Here is a 22,411-nt window from a genome sequence, read left to right on the forward strand (position 1 = left end):
TTAACTGCTGGCTCAGCATTGTTCAAGATTCTTCTATAGGATTGGGGGGACTTTGGTTTCCAGAAAACGTTAAGCAGCAAGAGAAAGAAATGAGAAGTACTTGCAATTGGAGATATTGCCAAGGATGTGCAAATTATGAAATCTTCTTGATATGTTTATAGGCCAGACTCCAAACTTTGGTATGTAAAAAAACACGCACATATGAGTAGCCATTCTATATTGGCTTGTCATCCATAGTTTATAACATTGAACAAATTTGCTGATTTCTTTTTTAAAAAATGGCAACAATGAGTTATAACCAATTCAAATAAAAACAACCAGCATCCATTCATCTAACTGGAATATGTCAAAACAAAACAATTTATTAAAATATTTAATACCAGAATAACTTATAATAGTATGAAAAAGAGTGAAGTACTTGTCTCTAGTTTTCATTGACATGATCCCATTTTGACAAAATTGTTTTACAAAGATTAAAAAGTTTTTTATAATGTAAAAAACTACTTAAGGATGTAAACCAAAAGAACGCATACTTCATCTGATCATACAGTCATAACTTACATATCTTGCGTTGCACTTACTTTTACTAAAAACAACAATTTAGAAAACAAAGTAAAAATATGTACAAAATATTTTTATATCAAATTATTTTCATACACTAAATAAACCCAATCCCCAAATGCTATGTTACATGAAAAAGTGTCCTACAATTTATGTCAAGATTGATACTGTCCACATATGGACTAGAGCAGCCTTTGGTTTTAAAAGCATTTTGCAAAATAAAATAAAAAATGTCACCACATGGCTGCACTACTGGCTCTCATTCACACTCACAAAAATGCTTTCCAGTTAAAAAAAATTACAAAATATATTACATACACATAAAAACTTCCCCCATGAAAGAGTGAAATCCTTTTGACATCTGATATTTTTGGTGTCTCCACTTTTATTCAAGTTTCAAGCTTATTTGAATATTATTGTGTGATTATAAAAGACATTCTTCTTTCTTCATATTGATTATTCTCACTCAATGATAGCCTAATTTAGAAACAAAATGTTCTTTCTTTTAATGCACAATTTCACTTAATTTTTACTTAAAGTCCTACTTGGCAAAATTTAGAGACTGTTTGTTTTATTATCCATATGTTTTAAATTTAAAAATCAATTTTATGTGTGTGTGTGTGTGTGTATGTATATATGTGTATATATATATATATATATATATATATATACACACACAGAGATTCATTCCTTTCATTATCTTGTTCTCATTGCAAAATAAATTGCTCATCAGCAATTGTAATTTGAAATGAACCAAATAAAAGTTTTTTTTTTAGCCATTTCTTAAGAAAAACAATTTCCATTACAAAAATAGCAAACAAGTTTATATTTTAAAATTAAACAATAGGTTTACTTGTACACAGGAAAATTTTGGGTTATCTATATAATAAATTTTTTTAAAAAACTTCAGCAAAACTTGAGAAAAAGAAAATCCAAATTAACTCTAAAGGGCATGTATTTTCCAGCAGTGCATGGAAAAAGCTTTTCTGATCACAACCTACTCATTGCGATTTTTCTTAATTTTACACATTATGTGATCACCGCACCTTTCATTTTGAAAGTTTGTAACGTATCAGATATGCAGGCACGATACATGCATAAACGTCTTACTGTCACTCTGCAAAGAACACCGAGCAATTTTAAGTACCGCAGAAATTTTTCTTAAAGGAACATTTCCTTTGGGCAGAATGGATTTCCAAGTTTTCACATGTGAATTATTGAATATATTTCAAGGGCTTTTGGCAATTATGGTTTCAGTCCTGGAATGGTCAGGTCCATCTGGAATGACACACAGAGACTAATAAGCATGATGGCGTCGTCATTTTGAGGCATAGCTGCTCTGCTGTGCCCACGTTGTAGCTTATTTTCAGGAAGCAAGGCACTTACTGTGATGGCAATGCAGACGTTGTATACAAAGTTTGAATAACATAAAATAAGTTAATATTTTTGATTAAACTGAGGGTTTTTATAATTTATATGTCTTTTATAGAAGCAACTAAATGAAATATTTAGGATATTTAAAAACAAGAAGACATTTCAAAGGGAGCCGTTATCACTCCTGCTTCAGCTCTCAACATGAGGATTTGTGAGAAAACCCTGGGTGAAGGACAGCCACTGGTCTGCAAAGCGCAGACTGTCAGAACTGCGGGACCAGGGGCACCTTGACTGTCTTCACTTCGGCTATATGCGACGACTTCTGGATGATGCAGCTGGCGGTTCCCTGCAGTCTGTCCTTTCCTTGTGCGAGATTCGTTAAGGCCATAGCAGCATTGATCTCCTTCCAGTATGTGTCATCCTTGCTCAGCCCCTTCCTGTTAGCTGCACTGGATTGAAACAAAACAAAAAGAAAATGATCACACTCACTGCAGCTGCACAGAAAATGGCAACACTGAAAAGCACAAACAACCAATCAAAACCTATGGCTCACCTGTTATTGGATCCATTTTCCAGAGTGTCTGTAAAGAAAAGCAGAAATTCAATTACTTTTCTTTCTCTTTTAATCTCAGGAGTTTCATCATGAATTACCAGGAATAAAAGTTCATCAGAAAATATGGTTGATCTCTCACATTGATGTTTCTCTCTCTCTCTCCCCGTCTCTCTCTCTCCTCCCTCTGTCCCTCACTTCCACTCTAAAAATTAATGGAAAACATACCCTTTGATGAGGATTAACAACAAAAAAATAAAATAAGGTTGTAGTTTTTTTTTTTAACAAAGATAAAGTAATTTAAATTAAAATGCAAAAAAAATATTTACAAAGAAGCAGGCATAAAACCAGACAGAGTCGGACCCGCATTACCACCATTTGTCCACCATCCAGAACTGAAATGTCAGTGCTGACATGTACACATAAGGAACTGTTGGACATTGAAATTGGGTCTCAAAAGAACTGTTGGCCCAGAAAGAAACTCACTACAGACTGATTCATTTGCCTGTCACCATAACCATTATTGCTTGTCTCATTTTCGGTTCTTATAAGTGTATTTCTAATAGCACATGATCTCACTCATCTAGGGGAAATAATGAACAACATAGACTGATGAACAAGAACAGACTCAGAAACAAGGAGGCATGGATCAGACTGTCGGGCCTCAGAGGGAGGGTGGGGGTAAAGGGGGAGATCAACCAAAGGACTTGTGTGCAAGCATATGAGCCTAACCAGTGGTTAGGACAACAGGGGGGTGGGGGCATGTGTGGGGAGGGGTGTGGGATGGGAATGGGGGGATGAGGACAAATATGTGATACCTTAATCAATAAAGAAATTTAAAAAAAAGAAGCAGGCATATATATGATAAGGACAAGTAATAAAGAATAAAAAGTAGCTTTCACAGACATAAAATAGTCTAAGGTTAATTTATTCAAATAAATTGGGCCTTTTCACAAGGAGAACGATATCGCGAAGTTCTGGTCCTGGTGCTGGTTCCACCCCACCACTAAGCCACCGTGTACCTTTGGCCAGATTTTGCTGCACCACAACGTCTAGGGTGAAAGTTCCTCAACTATAAAATGGGGGTGTTCCTAGAAGGTCTCCGGGGTGCCACTGGCTCAATATTCTATGATTTCAGAGGAATCAAACCTCCATCTTTGAAAAAGCACTGGCAGCTGGTCCCCTCAGTCTAGTAAGCAAAGGAGTAACAGACCCAATGCTGACAGCAACACAGGAGTCCCTGGCATATTCCAATCAGCAGGAACCAGTCTCCGAAAGACCTCCTCTTCCTGCTGCTCCCTCACTCAGAACACTAATGTCCACCGGTACCACATCAATATAAAGAGAGACAAAGCAGGTTCTTGATCTTGATCTTGATCTTTGGGTCGCTCCTCTGGCTAAACAAATTGGCAACACAAAAGTGGACAGACAGAGGGAAAGAGAGGCTACCAGCATGACAGGGAAGTAGGGACAAAGGAGTGGGGTTGGGACTCCCCCTCAGCCTATGAGACTCCAAAACTAGACAGTGGTTAAGTCACCACCATCATCAACAGCCACATTACCAAGCAGCTACAGAATGAGGCACTGTGCCACACACAGGAGACACCAAAAATGCAATGTTTGCTCAGGGCCCTCTTCTAGCTCGAGGACCTTTGGAAAGCTGTTTCTTCTTAAGCCCTTTCCCTTTGTTTTAACACCCCCACCCCAATACTTCCGAAGGCAATTTATTCCCCCTGCAATGTTTAAGGCTAGATTGGCCATGCGGAAAAACATCAACATGATCATAATATAGTCCAACCAGGGCAAAAATTCCCCGGGAAGATGTGGTCAAGAGAATATAATCACACAGCCGTGTAGCTAAGGCAGCTCAACTTTGATGCCCTTTATGAAGGAAAAAATGCGGAAAGCCTATTAATATATCCTAAGTCAGGCCTCACGGGGAGACAATTCTGGGTCACTGTGAGCTCTTTGTGTAATCTTTCACCCTGGGAGCGTAAAACAAACAAACAAACAAACAAAAAAATATCAAACAAAACAAAAGCATTCAGTGAATAAATGATAAGGTTGTTAGGAAGAATAAATGAGATAATGCATGTCTGACCTAAAATGGAATAACTGTTGTTAGTTCCTTTCATCTCCTTTCATTTTAGAGATCCTTTGGAGAAATAATCGGATCCGTGAGCCATTGGATGCTCAGCCTCTGAATCTTCTGGCTCCTATTAGGCAGACCTGAATGATTAGTTATGCTTGTGCTGCTTTTGGAATTACAAAATTAGTCATGTAAATGGAAGAAAAGAATGACTAGTGTTAACTCACACAACTGATAATTCTAGTTCAAGATCACTTCCTATGTGCCAGGCACTATTCTAAGCACTTTGTATCTTAATGCATTTAGTACTAGTGACTCTGTGTGTGGACAGCACGTCCCTGTTATGTCCGTTAAACCATTCTTTGCTCAGTACTGTTCTCTATAAATCTTTCCTCAGTACTGGCAGAGACAAGGCGCTACCAGAACACAGAACAAGTCAAGGCCTTTGTGTAAGAGGAAGAAGGCCGGCCAGCACATTGGACATTTTACAGGGGGGGGGGGGGGGTGGGGAAAGTCAGGCCTTTGCTCAATTTTGCCCACAAATTGCAACAATTCTATTGCCAGAGTGAAGCAATAGGTTGTGGAGATATTTATTCACTGGAAAGACTTGGCAAAAGCAGAATAAGTTCCATGAAGCTTAAATAACATTAGGGAAATAACAAAACATAATTTAGAAAAGACCATGTAATTGATGCTCTGGCTCACACACCAAGCAGTCTCGCATACACGAAGGGCCAGAACCAGACTCCCCACCTGAATGGCCAACCTGAGAGCACTTTTTGCACAGACAAGAAGGACGCCTGTGGCTATCAAATAGGTAATGGGTTACAGAGCCCAGAAATGTCAGAAGTGAATGGAGACTGTCTGTGGAAAGGGAGCATGTAATTCACTGCTAAGGTTCAAGGAGAGCTTCTAGTTGAGACGAAGAGTGAAGCTGTAGGTCCCACAGTCCCCTGAACGTCTGTACTCCCTGTGGCTGCCTCCTTGAACTTGTGCCACCGAGAAACAAGTTTACTGCAGCCAACTGTGAGATTATAAAATTCTGCTTACTCTTTGGGTATGTGTGTTTTACAGTTTGGTGCCTATGAAAATACCTTTGAAGTGTAAAAACACAGACTCCACTTCCCACTCGGGTATTCCTAATTAGTTTCACAAATTTCAACAATGTACTCGGCAGTATTCCAAAGATTGAATCCTGTATTTCATTTCTAAGGCAGATGGGCACCAGCAGTGTCCTTAGGTATGGAATCAGGTTTCTTTCCCAGAAATAGAAGAAAAATCTTTATAAAAAGTAATGTAGAGCCCTAACTGGTTTGGCTCAGTGGATACAGCGTCAACCTGCGGACTGAAGGGTCCCAGGTTCAATTCCCGTCAAGAGCATGTACCTTGGTTGTGGGCACATCCCCAGGAGGGGTTGTACAGGAGGCAGCTGATCGATGTTTCTCTCTCATCGATGTTTCTAACTCTCTATCCCTCTCCCTTTAAAATATAAATCAATAAAATATATATTTTTAAAAAGTAATGTATAGAAGAAACATTTTGATTCTTTGTCAATAGTTAATACTAAATAGCATGGAACAAAGCTCTATGTCAAACATTTCAAACCAACAAGAGAAAGCTGACTACCACAGCTTTCGGGGGCGGAGAGGGGGGGTCATCTCTTTGTCCAGAGTGGTTTTGGTTCAAAACCTAAATTGGTGTTAAAAGGGCATGCTTTCCGGCTGCTGTTATTGGGGAGCTGCCCGTTGTCCCTAGGATATTGTGCATCTGAGAGCCACCTCCTGCAGTGCAGGGTTGCTAGTTTCCAGAGCTATCAGAAGAAAGATGGAAATCAGGGGCCCTTTCGCTCAGAAACATTTGTTCTTTCGTAGGTAGGCAAAGAACTATGAAGATCTGGGATTTTGGGGAAATTTTTTTTTTTTCTATTTGTTATGCTGAGGTGCAATCTGGGGAAGCGCCCCAGGAATTTTAGAGAACTGGTATCATTTGTAGGGAACTCAGAAAAATACACAATTCACTATCACATTAAATAATTGTATTAAATATATAAAGATTTGGTTTTTCTTATGCTCTTTTCCTTTGAAGTTTAAACTTGCTGGCTCTCATCTTGTTCAAGTATTTTGTGCCTTATTCGTCAATTGTCAGTATTTAAGGAGTGGTGGGTGTGGACCCATCACCAGAGCTCAGGGTCTTATGTCGCTTCTGCCCACTGCAGACATGTGGTCTCACCACCTCCTCTCCAGAAGTGGCACCCAGCAGCTCAATCTGACAGGAGAAGGAAGGATTCTGAATGCTGCTGAAAAGAGGGCACCCATCTGTCTGAGCTAGAGCAGACGTTTTGCTGCTGCTAATTAACATGCGCAGACTTCCGTCTGACTGCCCCCTACATTCCGCTCAGCTGCAGCTCTCACTCTGCAAGTAGCTTGGCTCAGCCTCTCCAAAGTCTGGGCTAAAATGCCTTTTTAGATTCTAAGGTTCCAAAAATCAGCTATGCTGTCAATTACCATAAAAGCAACTGGTTGGCAGTAACAACTTATTCAACCAGCCAAAAGAGCGTGTTTTAAGACCAAAAAATGAAAAGGAAAGTAAAAAAAAAAAGAGGTGCGTTGTTAGGAAAATCTTGAACATTATAAAACCCAAACCATGTTGAAACTTAAAGTGGGGCCATCCTTGGTTTGGACATGTGTTTCCTTATAAAGTTAAGTAGAGAATGAATTATACAGAGAATCCAGATCTACTGCAACTCAAGATGGGTAAGCACAAAGCTCTGTGGGCAAAGTGTTCATTCATTTTGATAAATGCCAATTTAGAAACACATTAATTCTGATATATATTCTTGAAATAGGAGTTTATAGGCATAAAAAGAGACCAAAATATGACAATTTTTTTCCAATTTAATCAATAAGTTCTAAAGTTGGGAAGTTTTTAAATGTTCCACAAAATATTACTCATATCCACTACAATGTAAATAAAATTAAGTATGATTAAGAATATGTGTATTTTTAAATTATTTTTTTGTTAATATTCACCCAAGGATATTTTTTCCCCCATGGATTTTTAGAGAGAGTGGAAGGGAGAAGGAGAGACAGAGACAAACATCGATATGAGAGAGTCACATCGATTGGTTGCCTCCGCATCCCTCCCCTTACTGGGGCTGGAGATGGAGCCTGCAACTGAGGTACATGCCCTTGCCCAGAATCAAACCTGCAACCCTTCAGTCTCAGGGTCGATGCTCTAATTACCTAGCCAAACTGGCCAGGGCGAGAAAATGAGTATTTTTTTAATTAAATAATTTAAAAATCATACAATATGTTTTCCTAAATTAAAATAGAGTAAGTCAGAGTTCCAGATGTTTGACAACTGTGTTGCCTCGCACTTGGGTCAGTTCAGGGGCCGTGACTGGTGACAGCAGGTGTGGACAGCCAGAGTTTCGTGTGTTGCTGATCTCAGGGGTCCCAAGAGCCCCCCAAGACACCAGGTTGGTTTCTGGAACAGTTACATGCTTGGAACAAGTGAGATAAAACACCAGGCTCTGATGAGTAGAGCCTGAAGATTCTGAAATATCGATGGCTCCAAATTCATAGAACCTTACACCAAATGGACCGAGCGATTGCAGGTTCCCTGCTGCCCATCCATCACTAGGGTCTCTCTCTACTTCCACACACAGTAGATCCAGCCTGGCCTCGCACACACCTACAGATTGGATCCATTGTGACTCTACCTTCCATTCCTTTTAAAAATACCATATGTTGTTTTTCTCTAATAAGAAAAGACAGGTTCACTTCAGAAAATCTGGGAGAAAGTGTAAGAGAAAAAACAAAGGACATTTTAGGGATAACTGATATTAATATTTAGATATATGGTGTTTCAAGCAAGTTTATATACATTTTTTAAATGGAGCAATTCTGTATGTTTTATAACTACCTTTTTTCACTGAACTGTTTTAGCCTTACCCTTTATTAATAAATAAGATAATAATCTACCATTTGGCCTTCCTTGATGTGACAGTGGTTTTTGCCTGTAAAATGAAAACAGCTTGAAAGAATTCAAAGTCCAGCATCATCTAATGTAAATGTGAATACTGAGAGACTCCAATGTTACAAAAAGGGGTTATCTTTAAAACAACAATTACTAATATTGATTGAATGCTTATTCTCATGCCAGGCATTCTACAACTGTTATCTCTGGTTAAATGCTTACAATATCCCTGCAAAAGAGTATCATCGTCCTTATTTACAAACTAGAGGCCTGGTGCATGAAAATTTGTGCACTTTTAGGGGGGGGGGCTCTCCTCAGCCTGGCCTGCGCCCTCTCACACTCCAGGACCCCTCAGGGGATGTCCACCTGCCGGCTTAGGCCCGCTCCCCAGGGGATTGGGCCTAAGCTGGCAGTCAGACATCCCTCTGGCAGCCTGGGAGCTGCAGTCAGACACCCTTAGTGCTGCCAAGGAGGCAGGAGAGGCTCCTGCCACCGCCGCTGCACTCGCAGCTATCAGCCTGGCTTGTGGCTAGTGGAGCTCCCCCTGTGGGAGCACACTGACCAACAGGCGGCAGCTCCTACATTGAGTGTCTGCCCCCTGGTGGTCAGTGCGCATCATAGTGATGGGTCATTCCTGGTTGTTCCACCATTAGGGTCAATTTGCATATTATCCTTTTATTATATAGGATGATGCTGTAGTTCAGAGGAGTCCAGAAACTCGCAAAGGACTCAGTTGTAGGCAATAGGAGTTGTGAGACTTGCTCCCAGTCATCAGACTCTGAAGGCCATGTTTTCACTGCTGCATTCTTTTATCCAAGTGATCTCAGTTGCTAAAGTCACTTCCAAGGACCCTGACAAAGCCCAATGCATTGTTTACATAGAAAGTCTGTGGAATGATAACCTATCAAAAACTTATTAAACACCTTTTTTGTTCTTTTTACTAGTCTTTTAGACCCTAGAGATAAAAAAAGACTTTTTTTCCTTATATTTCAACCTTTAATATCAAAATATCTGTCCAAATCACAGAATAGGGACTCTAAATAAACTCTCTTGAGCTCCTTTTCACACTTTAGTTAGAGTGACATTTTAACAGATGTGATATCTGTATAGTCATATTTTTCTTAGCAGTGAATTACTTCTAAATAACTTCCAGACAGCTATTGCTGCAACACTTTTAAAGGACATTTTGTGGTTACCCTCTCTTTAAGTAGTTAGAGCTTTTGAATGAGTAAAGATAAATCATTATAAGTGATTTTTCCCAAAAAGGAAGGGAAAAAACCCAATAATCCATAACACTTACCTATTGATGACTAAGCTGCTTCTTCCAGTTCCACTGACCAAAAAAATGAGTTCCACTTGAAATCTTTGCATGACAGGAAGAGGTTGCAACTAAAGCTTAGTGAATGTCAGGGTTACTGCTTTTAGAAGAGTTATTGGAGCCTGAGTTCTGTGAGCCTTGAGATGGGGGATCTTTGCAAGCTTTCTGAATAGTGAGAATTATACAATGAAATCCATCTCATCTTCATGGGTGGATCTAGTATTTTTTTCCTTCTGTAACATACTAGCTAAACTATTTATCCTGGGCCCTTAAAGAATGAATGGCTTCCAAAATCATTTCAAAGAAAAATCTTTTCCAAAAATTAAGCCAGTTTTTCCTCCAGCCATGACTTCCCCACTCTGGCCAAAGATTCTTTTCCTTTCTACTACCTCTCCTGTGGGCTGGCCCCTCCACAGCTAATGATGCCCAGATGTCCAGGATCTACAGGATGCCCACCTTTAGCTGCCTTTCTGTCAATGCACCATCCCCTCTATCTCCTGTTACAAAATAAAAATAAAAACCACATTTTTCTATTTTGGACCAAAGTGAAGAGTCCTCTGGTCAGGAAGGGGGTAAATAGGCATCAGAAAGCCTCCAGGATAGGTCATATTTCCATCAATACCACCAACAGCAGAACATCTTTATTGTTCCAGGAATACCCATGTCTGTGGGTAAACTTGTGAGAGTGCTGCTTGGTTCCTTGTCAGTTAGGGAGTTATGGTTTTGATGGCTTTCCTCATTATGCAGAGCATAAGAGCTGGAGGCTGGTGGCTTCTTATTAAGCCCCAGCTGTACCTTTGTTCAGATAAAATGCCCACTGATTCTGACCTCATCCATCTGGGCTGGAGGACTTAAGGTGTAGGCAATGGAATTTATAAGTTAAAGAAACTTTTCAAATAAGTAGAGTGCCAACCAATTGTAATGTCTCAACTTTACTTTCAAGCTTTTTCACAAAATATATTAAATACTAGAGGCCCGGTGCACAGATTTGTGCACCGGTGGGGTTCCTCGGCCTGGTCTGTGCCCTCTCGCAATCTGGGGCCCCTCAGGGGATGTCAGACTGCCAGTTTTGGCCTGGTCCCCGCAGGCCAGGCCAAGGGACCCCACCAGTGCACAAATCTGTGCACCGGGCCTCTAGTATGCATGTAAGATCTTTGGTTAATCTCTTCCCACCCTCCCCTCTCCCCTCTTCCCTCTGAGATTTACTAGTCTGTTCCATGTTTCCATGCTTGTGTGTTGAGTGTCTGCTCCCTGGTGGTCAGTGTGCGTCATAGCTACTGGTCAAACAGTCGAACAGTGGAATGGTCACTTAGGCTTTTATATATATACACTAGAAGCCCGGTGCACGAAATTTGTGCACGGCGGGGGGTTGTCCCTCAGCCCAGCCTGTACCCTCTCCAATCTGGGACTCCTGGAGGGATGTCCGACTGCCCGTTTAGGCCCGATCCTGGTGGGATCAGGCCTAAACAGGCAGTCGGACATCCCTCTTACAATCCAGGACTGCTGGCTCCCAACTGCTTGCCTGCCTGCCTTCCTGATTGCCCCTAACCGCTTCTGCCTGCCAGCCTGATCACCCCCTAACCACTCCGCTGCCAGCCTGGTTAATGCTTAACTGCTCCCCTGTCAGCCTGTTTGCCCCCAACTTCCCTCCTCTGCCAGCCTGGTCACCCCTAACTGCCCTCTCCTGCAGGGTTGATCGCCTCCAACTGCCCTCCCTTGCAGGCCTGGTCCCTCTCAACTGCCCTCCCTTGCAGGCCTGGTGCCTCCCAACTGCCCTTCCCTGCTGGCCATCTTGTGGTGGCCATCTTGTGTCCACATGGGGGCAGGATCTTTGACCACATGGGGGAAGCCATATTGTGTGTTGGAGTGATGGTCAATCTGTATATTACTCTTTTATTAGATAGGATAGAGGCCTGGTACACAGGTGGGGGCCAGCTAGTTTGCCCTGAAGGGTGTCACAGATAAGGGTGGGGGTTCCCTTGGGGTGTGGGGCAGCCTGAGCGAGGGGCCTGTGGTGGTTTGCAGGCCGGCCACGCCCCCTGGCAACCCAAAGGGAGGCCCTGGTATCTGGAATTTATTTTCCTTCTACAATTGAAACTTTGTAGCCTGGAGCGGAGCCAAGCCTGCTGTTCCCTCCGGGGTGGCAGCCATTTCTGTGGCAGTTAATTCACCTTCTACAATTGAAACTTTGTAGCCTTAAATGGGTGAGCCCGGCCAGGGTGTGCGGAAAGCTTTGCTTCCCCTGGTGCCGCTGGCAACCCTGGCCTGCTCTCTCAAGCTCCATTCTGCCGCCATTTGTTTGAATTTGTTTACCTTCTATAATTGAAACTTTGTAGCTTGAGTGGAGGCTTAGGCCTGCAATGGCTATGGAAAGCTTGGCTTGCTCTGTTACCTGGAAAACCTTGCTCTCTGTGGCTGTAGCCATCTTGGTTTGGGTTAATTTGCATACTCGCCCTGATTGGCTGGTGGGTGTGGCTTGGCTGGTGGGCGTGGCTTATGTAGCGGAGTGATGGTTAATTTGCATATTACCATTTTATTAGAGAGGATATATAGGTTCTTTTTAAAAAACCTTTATTGTTGAAAGTATTACATATATTCCCACCCCCCCATTAACTTCTTCTAGCCCCCCACCCGCACCCTCTCCCCCATCCCCTCCTTCACCACCCTATTGTCTGTGTCCATGGGCTATGCATATATGCATACAAGTTCTTTGGTTGATCTCTTCCTACCCACCCACCCTCCCCTGCCTTCCCTCTGAGATTCGACATTTTGTAAATATTCTTGATGTTAAGTTACTCTCCATAGTCCATCTACAGAGATTGTCCCTCTGTGATCTCAAAGGCTCCACCTTTCCAAAGTCTAACATTTTCAGTCTGAAACTTCACTTTGAAGATTAGAATGAGGTCTATGGGGAGGCAATTACTGGTGAGTGACCAGAAGGAGGTCTGGAAATGTTAAATATTATTGTTTCTATTATTAGCTCATCATTACAAACTATGAGTGTGGTCTGGTGTGAGGCATGAGGCAGTGTAGTGCAGTGGTTGGAGCCCAGACCCTGGTACTAGGCAGCAGGAGTTGACCTCTTGCTTTACCACACACTGTGTGAAAGCTGGCCAGCAGCTCGACTTTCTCCCCTATAAAATGGGGCTAATAATAGTAGGCCCATAGGCTTCTTATAAAGACCATCTGATTTAATATTTTGTAAAAGACAGTTTGAGCCCATATATTTAGTACTATATAAATCCTGTAAAATAAAAGAAAGTTAGCCTTCTCTCTTACTTTATTTTTTTTATATTTAGAATATGGGGTTGATTGCAGTCACCAGAAAATTTTGTATTGTCCAGTGATTTAATATGAAAACCGGTATGTAAAGATGACTCAGATCAATGAATTAAGTGTGCAGAATCTATCATCTTCAAAGATAAAAAAAAGCTTTCTGGCACTATTTTGTGCCAAAGCACCACAACATGCCAAGACAAAATGCACTATTAATTTTAAGTATCTAATGGATTTTGTTACTTCATTTTCTCAAGGAGAATATTGGAGATGTTCCTCAAAATGTTTCATCCATGAAATCTCAGTTTTTAGCCAAAGTCTCAGAAAAATGACTTCTTAACTATGTATGAGTAACTTCCGTGTGCCTGTGTGTTACAAGGGGCATTAATTGTTTATAAAAGCATTCCTTTGTACATGCAAGTTGGGCCACTATTGCTGAAAATTGAATGGACTTACTCTGATTCTTAGCTGAAGTTTAATGAGGGCTGTTTTTCTTGAGTTCAACTTCTAGCTGCTACACTGCAGTTCTAGAAGGTTGACTTATTTAATAAATATATAGTTGAATAGTGTTAAATTACGAAATTATGATATGACTTTATTCAGCAAAAAGACCATTTAAATAAAGAAAAAAAGGCATTTTTAACAATCTAGAAATTAGCTGGAAAGTCTGGCTCTATCCATGTATTTGACAAGGTCTTTGATATCTCTGAAAAACCATCCTTTGATATATGAACTGCCATGCATCTTTAAAATGGCTCACATTATTGCCATACTTTTCAAATTCCTCAAATTACCATCTCTATAAATGACACTTCAGACTAGGAGATCTTAATGTTAAACCTGTCTGACTGCATAAACACCAGAAATGACACAATAAGAGATGATGTTTGCAACTTTCTTGGATCTTTCCAAAGAGTAGCAAATGGCAGTTTCCCTACTCACAGTTCATTTGCTGCATTTATTAATAGAAAAAAAACATATTTTAGACATAAGATGCATAATATTACCAGGCCTTCTTCTACAGTTTAAATACATTTCAATTTTCTTAATACACTTAAAATGTTAAAATTGTACTTGGCATGTTGCTGTTCTATGTTCACACGTTTCTACATTTAAAGGTTCTGTGATTTTCTGCTTTTAATTTCAGAAACAGTCATTTAAAGTCTAAACTGGGGAGGGGAGAGCTTTGAAATGAAATTTGGAAAGTTTGTGGCTCTGAAGGGCAGGATAAGTTAAAAAGGAACAGGCATAAAGATGTCAATGCCTTGACTTGCCTTGGCTGTGGGTGGAGGTCCAAGAATACTTAGTCAAGAGATTTATGATGACCTGTTTTGACCAAGAGAATACCAAATAACCCCTCTCTACTTTAAATCTTGCCAGAGGGATCCACTCTAAATTTTGCCAAGGGATGTACATCCCAAATCATTTGTTAAACTCTGATGGCATACAGATCATAGTCCACTATCATCCCCTAAATTTAAAATACAAAAGATCTAGAAAAAAAAAGTGGGAGATAATTTCCTTAAACCTAACAAGTTGATATGTTTGGGGAGAAAACAAAACACATTTTATAGCTCAAAACCACCTTTTTGTACAATAATTTGTATAAGGCACAGATGTGTCTTAGGACCATAGGACAATAGTTAGCTGACTCGCTAGTTAGATGACCTTGGGAAAATTATTTATGCACACTGTATCTAAGTCTTTAGCTATAAAGTGGGGATAATGAGTACATATACTTCTCCAGGTTGCTGTGAGGATTAAATGATATACAGGAAGTTCTCCTGGATAGGTTCTTGGAAACTGCGACTTTAAGTGAAACAGCATGTGAGGAAACACGTTTTACCATAGGCTAATTCAGTGATTTTCAACTTTTTTCATCTAATGGCACACATAAACCTAATTACTGAAATTCTGCGCCACAACAAAAAATATGTCATACTTTTTGCCAATCTGATAAAGAAAAAAAAAGGTATAATTTTGATTCATTCACACCAACTGGCTAATGTTGTGTTGGCTGTTGTCAGTTTTTTACTTGACCTTCTAAGGGAAAAGAGGTCAGTGGCCCTGACTAAATAGTCAGGTCTTGCATGTTTTAAAAACTCTTGCAGCACACAGGTTGAAAATCACTGGGCTAATCAATAGAAACAAGAGTTAAGTTTCTTTAACATGTTCTGAAAACAAAAATATCACCAATCTTCTAAGTAAAGACCCAAATTACTTCTTTTTTTTAAAAAAAAATATATTTTATTGATTTTTTTACAGAGAGGAAGGGAGAGGGATAGAAAGCTAGAAACATTGATGAGAGAGAAACATCGACCAGCTGCCTCCTACACACCCCCTACCGGGGATGTGCCCGCAACCAAGGTACATGCCCTTGACCAGAATCGAACCTGGGACCTTTCAGTCCGCAGGCCGACGCTCTATCCACTGAGCCAAACTGGTTTTGGCCCAAATTACTTCTAATATTAAACATTAAAATAAATATGAGCTAAACATACATTTTAAAAAGATGAATAAGATCTCTCAAGAAGATAGTGGCATAGGTAAATGTCCCTATGTGCCATCTCCCATAACCACATCAAAATTATAACTAAAATACAGAACAACCATCATTCAAAACCACCTTAAAGCTGGCTGAATAGAAGTCCTACAACTAGAGAAGTAAAGAAGAAAGCACATTGAGACTGGTAGGAGAAGCAGAGGTATGAAACGGGCTCATCTGACAACCACGTGTGTGTTTTTGTAGCTTGTTTTTTTGTGTTTTTGTTTTTTTTTAATTCGGAGTGATATCTCTGTGGAGGCCTCCTGTGAGGACTAAGGGGTCCAAGTCCCACACCAGCCTCAGCCCAGGGGTCCAAAGCTGGGAAGAGAAGTCCCCCTAACTAAGTGCTGTAAAAACCAGCAGAGATTGTGGCTGAGTGACACAGAGGCTGCTGAAGACCCAGGTGCTCCTTTTAAAGGGCCAGTGGATGAACTTACTCAAACTCGATCCCTCTGGGCTCCAGTCAGGTGGATTTGGGGGACCCAGACACATACAGGGAGGAACTAGATTGTCTGGTATCAGGGCAGGAACTCAGGGACGGCTTCCTCCCAGATGGGGGTGCTTGCAGGGGTCATTGTTTCTGTGCTGGGACCTCCCCTGTTGCAGGGCTGACTGGCAGTGGCTATATCTGAGTCTCCATCAGCTTGGCTCACACTGTTTGCTATGCTCTAGTGATTCCCTGAGACCCCAGCCCATCCAATTTGCAGCCCCACCCAAGCTGTTTGCAGCAACTTTTCCATATGAATGACCTGTCCTGGCTCAGCTTTCAGACTGATAAAATCTCTCAAACAAGTTGCAGCTGGTGTCAGTGTGCCCCAAACCTCTCAGTAAAAGGCCCAAGACCCAGCACTAGCAATAGCCTTCCTTGCTTCACAGCTGGGCCTCGCTTGGGCAACTCCAAGCCCAATACAAATAGCAAATAGCAGCTGTCTTCAGATCCCTCTGTAGGTCCTCCTGGGTGGCCCCAGGCAGTGGCTGACTTTGCATCTTCCTGGAGGCCCTAGAGCTAGTGCACCCGATGGACAACTTCAGACCATAGCAATTTACAATTACTAAAGCCCCACTGAAGCAAGTCCTGTTCCATAAGAGTGTTTCCTGCACAGAAGCTCTCCCACTGTAGTCACAGCTGGTCCTCATAGCCCATTGGCCTAAAGGTCAACTCCTCCCAATGACGCCAATAACAATCAAGGCTCAACTACAAGACTGTGCACATAGCCCACACAGGGACACACCTAGAGTGCCCAGCTCAGGTGACAGGGGAGGCGGAGCCATTGGGCCCTACAGGACACCTACTACAGAAGGCCACTCTACCAATTCCAGGAGACATAGCACTTCTACATAATATACAGAAACAAACACAAGGAAGCAACCAACATGTGGAGACAAAGAAACATGTCACAAATAAAAGAAATAGAAGAAAGCAAACTACTATATACAGAGTTCCAAACCACAATTATAAGGTTACCCAAGGATCTTCATGAGAGCTTCAAGGGACTTAGTGAAACTTTTAAGGATCTTAGTGAGAATGTCAAAGACATGAAAAAGGATCAGTCAGAAATTAAGTATACACGAATTGAAATAAAGAATAATTTATAAGGATTCCACAGTACAGCAGAGGATTTTGAGAATCAAATCAACAATTTGGAATATGAGGAAGCAAAAAACACCCAAGCAAAAGAGCAAAAAGAAAAATGAATAAAAAAATATGAAGATACAGTAAGGAGCTTCTGGGACAACTTGAAGTGTGCCAACATTCGCATTTTGGGGGTGCCAGAAGGAGAAAAGAGAGAGAGCAAGATATTGAAAACCTATTTGAAGAACTAATGACAGAAAACTTCCCCTACCTGGTGAAAGAAATAGACTTATAGGCCCAGGAAGCACAGAGAGTCCCAAACAAGAGGAACTCAAAGAGGCCCAAACCAAGATACATCATAATTAAAATGCCAAGGGTTAAAGAGAAAGAGAAGTGACGTCAGAGGAACGGTGGCTAAAGGGCATGTCTTTTCCTCTCACCCTGACATTTCAACAAGTTAACCATCTATAATTAATCAAAGAAGTTCCTGCTCAACACAGATGCCTGCCTGAGAGACCCACCATTGAAACACCTAAGGTGGGCTTCCTGAAATATGTGGGGAGATGAGAAGGGAGGAAAGCATGAACATGGCTAGCCATGGATGCAGCAGCCCTACAGGGCAGTACATCTGCAGCACAGCTGGGAACTTGCAGCCTAGCCAGGAAAGGGGAGAAAGCCTGCTGCGGTAGCAGGCACTTTCTATGACTGGCCGGGAGCAACAGAAAGTTGTGGGAACAGCCCAGCAAGGTAATCTGTGAGTGGCAAGGAGTGAGCTGCCAGCAACAGGAGAGGACATTGTCTGTCTGAGTTGTGTGGTCAGACGCACAAGCAATGAGAGTGCAGTGACTGAATCATGGGTGTGTTGGGAAGAGGGTATGAGTTGCGCATGTGAGCAGCATGAACAAACACTGAGTCAGTGGATGCCTTCCCTACAGAGCACTGGGTGCTGCCAAGTGGCTCCCCACTGCTGGGCCTGGCGGTGGTCTTTCAGGCAAAGAAAGTAAATCAGAGCCCTCGCTGGTTTGGCTCAGTGGATAGAGTGTCAGCCTGAGGACTGAAGGATCCCAGGTTTGATTCCAGTCAAGGGCACATGCCTGGGTTGTGGGCTCAATCCCCCGTAGGGGGCATGCAGGAGGCAGCCAACCAATGATTCTCTTTCATCATTGATGTTTCTATCTCTCTCTCCCCTCTCCCTTCCTCTCTGAAATCAATAAAAATATATATTAAAAAAAAATAAATCAGAGCCCTGCCCCTGATTAGACAACCAAAACTCGCCCCCTGTTGCCCTTGGAGTTGGCTCCAGGAGGATATTATCTGTGAACCAAGAGCTGTTGCAGTAGAATCACTGTTTCTCTCTAAGCCCCAGGAGGGGTGCTTGGGCTGGACCCGTGGAGGTCAGGGGTCACCATTACAGTGAGGAAAAAACAAACCCCACTCCCAAGCAGAGGCAGTACTGCCTTACAGAAACTGCAGAGGCTCAAAACTGTGAGGCCACAGAGGTAAAAATCTTGCAATTCAGTGCCATCTACTGGAACAGAGTAGAAAGACCTCCTCAGAGATAAATAGGAAAACAAGAGGACAACAAATACCATGAACAAACACAATAATGACGATGACCAGAAAGATAATGAAAAATCCCCGGATGGTAGGCTGGAACACATGGAATTATCCTATATAATAAAAGCCTAACATGCTAAGTGTCTGGTGGTCCGGTCATCCATTCAAGCAATCAAAGCATAATATGTTAATGATATGCTAAGGCCACTCAACTGCTCGCTATGACATGCATTGACTGTCAGGAGGCAGACAGTAGACTGGTCGACCAGTCACTATCACGTGCACTGACCACCAGGGGGAAGATGCTCCAACTGGTAGGTTAGCTTGCTGCTGGGGTCCAGCTGATTGGGACTGAGTGAGATGGGCCGGACACACCCTGGAGCCCTCCCACAGTCCTTCCCCGGCTGGCCAACCTCCTGCATCACTCCCTGGCCCTGATTGTGCACTGGTGGGGTCCCTCAACCTGGCCTGCACCCTCTCGCAATCCTGGACCCCTCGGGGGATGTTGGAGAGCTGGTTTCGGACCAATCCCGCAGGCCAGGCTGAGGGATCCCATTAGTGCACGAATTTGTGCGCCGGGCCTCTAGTGTGATATAAATGACAGAGATTTCAAGATTGCAGTTCTGAAAATACTCAACAAGATATGAGAAAATACTGACAGGCAATTCAGTACACTCAGAAAAAAAATCAATGAACAAAATGAGTATTTTTTTGAAGGAAATGGAAACTTTAAAAAAGAATCAATCAGAAATTCTGGAAATGAAGCATGCAATTAAGGAGGTCAAGAGTGAGCTGTTGACATGGATGGTCCTGGAGAGCATTATGCTAAGTGAAATAAGTCAATCAGAGAAATATAAATATCACATGATCTCACTCATTTGTGGAATATAATGAACAACATAAACTGATGAACAAAAATAGATCCAGAGACAGAGAAGCAAACCTCAGAGGGAAGGTAGGGGAGGGTGGGGTAAGGGGGAGAGATCAACCAAAGGACTTGTATGCATGCATATAAGCTTAACCAATGGACACAGACACCAGGGGATTGAGGGCATGAGCGGGGGTGGGAGGGAGGGGATGGGAGGATAAGGACTCATATGTAATACCTTAATCAATAAAGAAATAAAGAAAAAAAAAGAGTGAGCTGTTGAGAATAGAAAACAGGACCAGCCAGTTAAAGGACAGAGCTAGTGATATCAAAAATAGGAATCAAGAAATGACACAGGGAAGAAGAGAGAGACCTGAGAATAAAGAAAAATGAGAGCTCTATGAGACCTCTCTGATTCCATCAGAAAAAGTAACATGAGAATCAAAGGCATTGTGGAGGAAGAAAGGAAGCATGGAATGGAGAGTCTATTAAAAGAAATAGTGGATGAGAGCTTCCCAAATTTATGGAAAGAACTAGATCCTCAGATCCAAGAAGCAAACAGAACATTTATTTACATCAATCCAAAAAGGCTCTCTCCAAGGCACTTGGTAAAGAAGCTGTAAAAAATTAATGAAAAAGAAAAAATTCTAAAAGCAGCCAGGGAAAAGAAGGAAAAGACCTACAAAAGAAAACCCATCAGAATTTTATTCGACTTCTCAGCAGAAATTCTACAAGCCAGAAGAGAGTAGAACCAAATATTCAACCATCTGACAGAGAGAAATTACCAGCCACATATAATATATCCAGCAAAATTATCTTTTAAATATGAAGGAGAAATAAGGACATTTGAAGACATATAGATGCTGAGGATTTTATCACTAGAAAACCTAAATTGCAGGAAATACTCAAGGGAGTTATTCTACCTGAAACGGAGAATATAAGGTCACAACACTATGAGTGAGATCGCCAAAAAACATGCAGCATAAACAGGGATAATTTGTGACAACAAAAACATGCAAGGGAAAGGAGAAAGGTATGAACTGGTAAAGAGAGATGAATATCAGATGGACTCAAAAGGGAAAAAACTACGGTATATTTGCAACTTCACTTTTTATAAACCTACACAAAAGTCCCCAAAACAGGACATCTAGCTTAAAAAAGAGGAAACAGAGGAAAGAAGTATGGAATACCATCAAACAAAAACAACACTCAGAAGCATAAAGGAAAAGAACAAAAGGAGGCACAGAGCTACCAGAAAACAAAAGATAAAGTGGCTATAGGAAATCCTCATACATCAATAATTACCCTAAATATAAAATGCACTAGTAAAGAGGCACAGAATAACAGAGTGGATCAAAAAACAAAACCCAACCATATGCTGCCTACAAGAGACACATCTAAGCTGCATAAACAAAGGTAGATTCAAAGTGAAAGGGTGGAAAATGTTTCTCAAAGCAAATAACATCCACAAAAAAGCAGGTGAAGCCATACTTACATCTGACAAAATAGATCTCAAGATAACAAAGATAACAAGAGACAAAAATGGACACTTTATAATGATAAACGAAACACTACATCAAGAAAACATAACACTTTTTTAAAATTTAATAAATCTTTATTGTTCAGATTATTACAATTGTTCCTCTTTTTCCCCCCATAGCTCCCCTCCACCAGGTTCCTACCCCACCCTCTGCCCTTACCTCCCCACTGTCCTCATCCATAAGTATACGCTTTTTGTTCAGTCTCTTCTGCACCCCCCACTCCCTTTTTCCCCTGAGAATTGTCAGTCCACTCCCTTTCTATGCCCCTGATTCTATTATATTCACCAGTTAATACTGTTCATCAGATTTTTTATTCCCTTGGTTTTTAGATTGACTTGTTGATAGATACGTATTTGTTGTTCATAATTTTTATCTTTATCTTTTTCTTCTTCCTCCTCTTCTTAAAGAATACCTTTCAGCATTTCATATAATTCTGGCTTGGTGGTGATGAACTCCTTTAGCTTTTTCTTATCTGTGAAGCTCTTTATCTGACCTTCAATTCTGAATGATAGCTTTGCTGGGTAGAGTAATCTTGGTTGTAGGTTCTTGCTATTCATCACTTTGAATATTTCTTGCCATTCCCGTCTGGCCTGCATAGTTTCTGTTGAGAAAGCAGCTGACAATCATACGGGTGCTCCCTTGTAGGTAACTAACTGTTTTTCTCTTGCTGCTTTTAATATTATCTCTTTGTCTTTTGCTCTTGGCATTTTAATTATGATGTGTTTTTGGTGTGGTCCTCTTTGGATTCCTTTTGTTTGGGGTTCTGTGCACTTCCTGGACTTGTAAGTCTATTTCTTTCACCAGGTGGGGGAAGTTTTCTGTCACTATTTCTTCAAATAGGTTTTCAGTATCTTGCTCTCTCTCCTCTTCTGGGACCCCTATAATTCTGATGTTGGTATGCTTGAAGTTGTCCCAGAGGCTTCATACACTATCTTCAACTTTTTGGATTCTTTTTTCTTTTTTCTTTTCCAGAGGAGTGTTTTTTGCATCTTGGTATTCCAAATCTTTTGACTTGATTCTTGCGATCCTCTAGTCTGCTTTTAGGTCTCTGTATAATATTTTTTATTTCAGTCAGTGTATGCTTAATTTCTAGTTGATTATTTTTCATATCCTCAAGGGTCTCGCTAAATTTATCGGCCTTTTCTAGGAAATTCTTGAAAAACCTTATAACCGTGGTTTTG

At 41.3% G+C, this 22,411-nt stretch overlaps 1 protein-coding gene across 1 annotated transcript in view; it reads right to left on the reverse strand.

Moving 5' to 3' along the window:
• Positions 1 to 2,197: 2,197 nt before the first annotated feature.
• Positions 2,198 to 22,411, reverse strand: part of MKX (mohawk homeobox) — a gene marked incomplete at its 3' end in the record, with an annotated part of 69,989 nt that continues 49,775 nt past the window's right edge. Inside the window, exons 6-7 of the mRNA XM_079769339.1 lie at positions 2,489 to 2,516; positions 2,198 to 2,384 (exon numbers count right to left, since the gene is read on the reverse strand). Of these exons, the coding sequence (XP_079625465.1) occupies positions 2,198 to 2,384; positions 2,489 to 2,516 (215 nt within the window). The remainder of the gene's footprint in view (positions 2,385 to 2,488; positions 2,517 to 22,411) is intronic.

This window comes from Cnephaeus nilssonii (assembly GCF_951640355.1).
Source record: "Cnephaeus nilssonii genome assembly, chromosome: 4".
Lineage (NCBI taxonomy): Eukaryota > Metazoa > Chordata > Mammalia > Chiroptera > Vespertilionidae > Cnephaeus > Cnephaeus nilssonii.